This window comes from Mycetomoellerius zeteki, unplaced genomic scaffold, assembly GCF_001594055.1.
Source record: "Mycetomoellerius zeteki isolate Tzet28-1 unplaced genomic scaffold, Tzet1.0 scaffold235, whole genome shotgun sequence".
Lineage (NCBI taxonomy): Eukaryota > Metazoa > Arthropoda > Insecta > Hymenoptera > Formicidae > Mycetomoellerius > Mycetomoellerius zeteki.
In genome coordinates, this window is record NW_017257211.1 from 36,267 (window position 1) to 38,185 (window position 1,919).

A 1,919-nucleotide genomic window follows, 5' to 3' on the forward strand; every position below is an offset into this window, starting at 1 on the left:
TTTTTTCTTTTTTACTGCATTCTTATCTGGATTTAATTCTGGTATTTATACTCTCGAGGTGAGGAAGATCACCATGACTAGTTAATTATTGTTATATTCTAGGTATGTGAATGTATTAGTTATCTCTGAAGAAGGCTAAAAAATGAGCCGAAACATGTACGCGCTTTAGTAAAATAAAGAAGTTTCACGCTACGATAGTCGTGTTATTTGCGCAACATCTCCCGCGCTTGCCTCCTACTGCCCTTGTTCTTTCATTGTTTTTTGATTTATAAGGAGTCTTAGTTAGGTTGATTTATTATAAGTAAAATTATATAAAATAAACAGTATTAATTATAAACGAAATAAAATATAGGGCTGCCATATTTGGATCTCGGATCCACCCTATTGTATCCGCCTCTCCACCTTCCTCCTCTCCGTTGAGTTTCTCTCTATTGAGTTTCTCTCCATTGTGCTCTTCGTTCTATTTCTCTCCGTCCTATTCCTCTCCATTCTGCTCCTCTCCGTCCTGCTCCTCTTCGTCTTGTTGCTTTCCATCTTTCTCTTATATTTCTTCTTGATGAATAATATCTACACAAAAAAGGTAATAAATAAAATTAATATTTTATAAGATAAGAATAACGAATCTTTAAAATTGTCACTCACAAATAGAACTTACATGTTGTTTCTCTCTTTTAAATGTCTTCCTCCTCTTTTTCTTTCTACTCTGTTTCCTTCTTCCTTGTCTGTCTCTTCCTCTTCTTCGCTTACGGACATTTGTTCATCCATCGACCTATAAAATTATTCATAGCATGTTGTTGAATAATATACAGAATAATACATAAAGGAACACACAAAACTCAACACAAAATCAAAATGACTTTATTTTGATTCTTAACATTAATAAGCAATCAAATTTTGTAACCAGAAGATACGAACCTTTCCTTTCTCGTGTCTCTTTTTTCTTGTTCTTTTCTTTCGTTTTCTTTTTTCGTATCTCTTTCTTCTTGTCCCTTTCTTCTGTCATTTTCTTTCTTTTTTTCTTTTAGATTTTCTTTGTCTCTTCTTTGACTTTTCTTTTTCTTTATATCCCTCTCTCTGTTTTCCGTCCTTCTCTCTCGACTTCTCCCTCTCTCGTTTCTCATGCTCTCTCTACTTGTCCTCCTCTCTCTGCCTGTCCATGTCTCTTTTTTTTCTTTTATTATTTCCTGCTTTGTGGAGTATGATACAATATAGACTTATTTATAGGATCATTACAGGTTATTGTGAAAGTGGGGATAAATGCAGGGAATGGAAGTAACTCGTTACTTATAACGAAGTTACAGTTACAAGTTACTTTTTGGGTAACTTTACTGATAACTGCGTTACTTTTTCTTTTTGGTAACTGTAACGGTAACTTAGTTACATCTTTTTGGTAACGGTAACGAATTTTACAGTTACTTTCATCGTTACTTAGCACACGATTGAATAGAGATGTAAAAAACGGTATTTTTTACTTCGGAGAAAAGTATCAAGCAAACAATTAGTTTTTTTACTGTAAATAACAGTATTTTTGACTAAATTACATAAAATTCATAAAGAAACAAGTTATTTCAATTGAAACGACAGACATTTCATATATTTAAAAGCTAAATAAATGATGTTATTAATACAGATAATACTTTATAAGCATAATAGATATTGTTTTGTTGCATATTGATTATAATTGTACTCTATATTTTAATTATTTTAAGACAACATCCCAATATAATATTGATTTAAGCGTAGTTAGAGATTCGATGAACGTTGTCTCACTATAATTTAAATTTAGAATATGTATAATCACAGTATACGACAAAAAATAGTGTCAATTAGTCTAGTAAAGTATTATTTGTATTAATAATACAAGTATGGAATACTTACTTCACTTTTAAAATTGAAGTACAGTATACAGAAGTAAAATG

General features: G+C 31.1%; 1 protein-coding gene across 1 annotated transcript; it reads right to left on the reverse strand.

The window, feature by feature from the left end:
- Nucleotides 1-387: 387 nt before the first annotated feature.
- LOC108723437 (vicilin-like seed storage protein At2g18540) lies at nucleotides 388-1,121 on the reverse strand. Its single transcript, XM_018449216.1, has 3 exons — nucleotides 916-1,121; nucleotides 656-769; nucleotides 388-567 (listed from the first exon to the last, which is right to left on the reverse strand). Exons 1-3 carry the CDS (start codon nucleotides 1,119-1,121, stop codon nucleotides 429-431), a joined length of 459 nt encoding a protein of 152 aa, XP_018304718.1. The 3' UTR covers nucleotides 388-428.
- Between the last annotated feature and the right edge of the window lie 798 nt (nucleotides 1,122-1,919).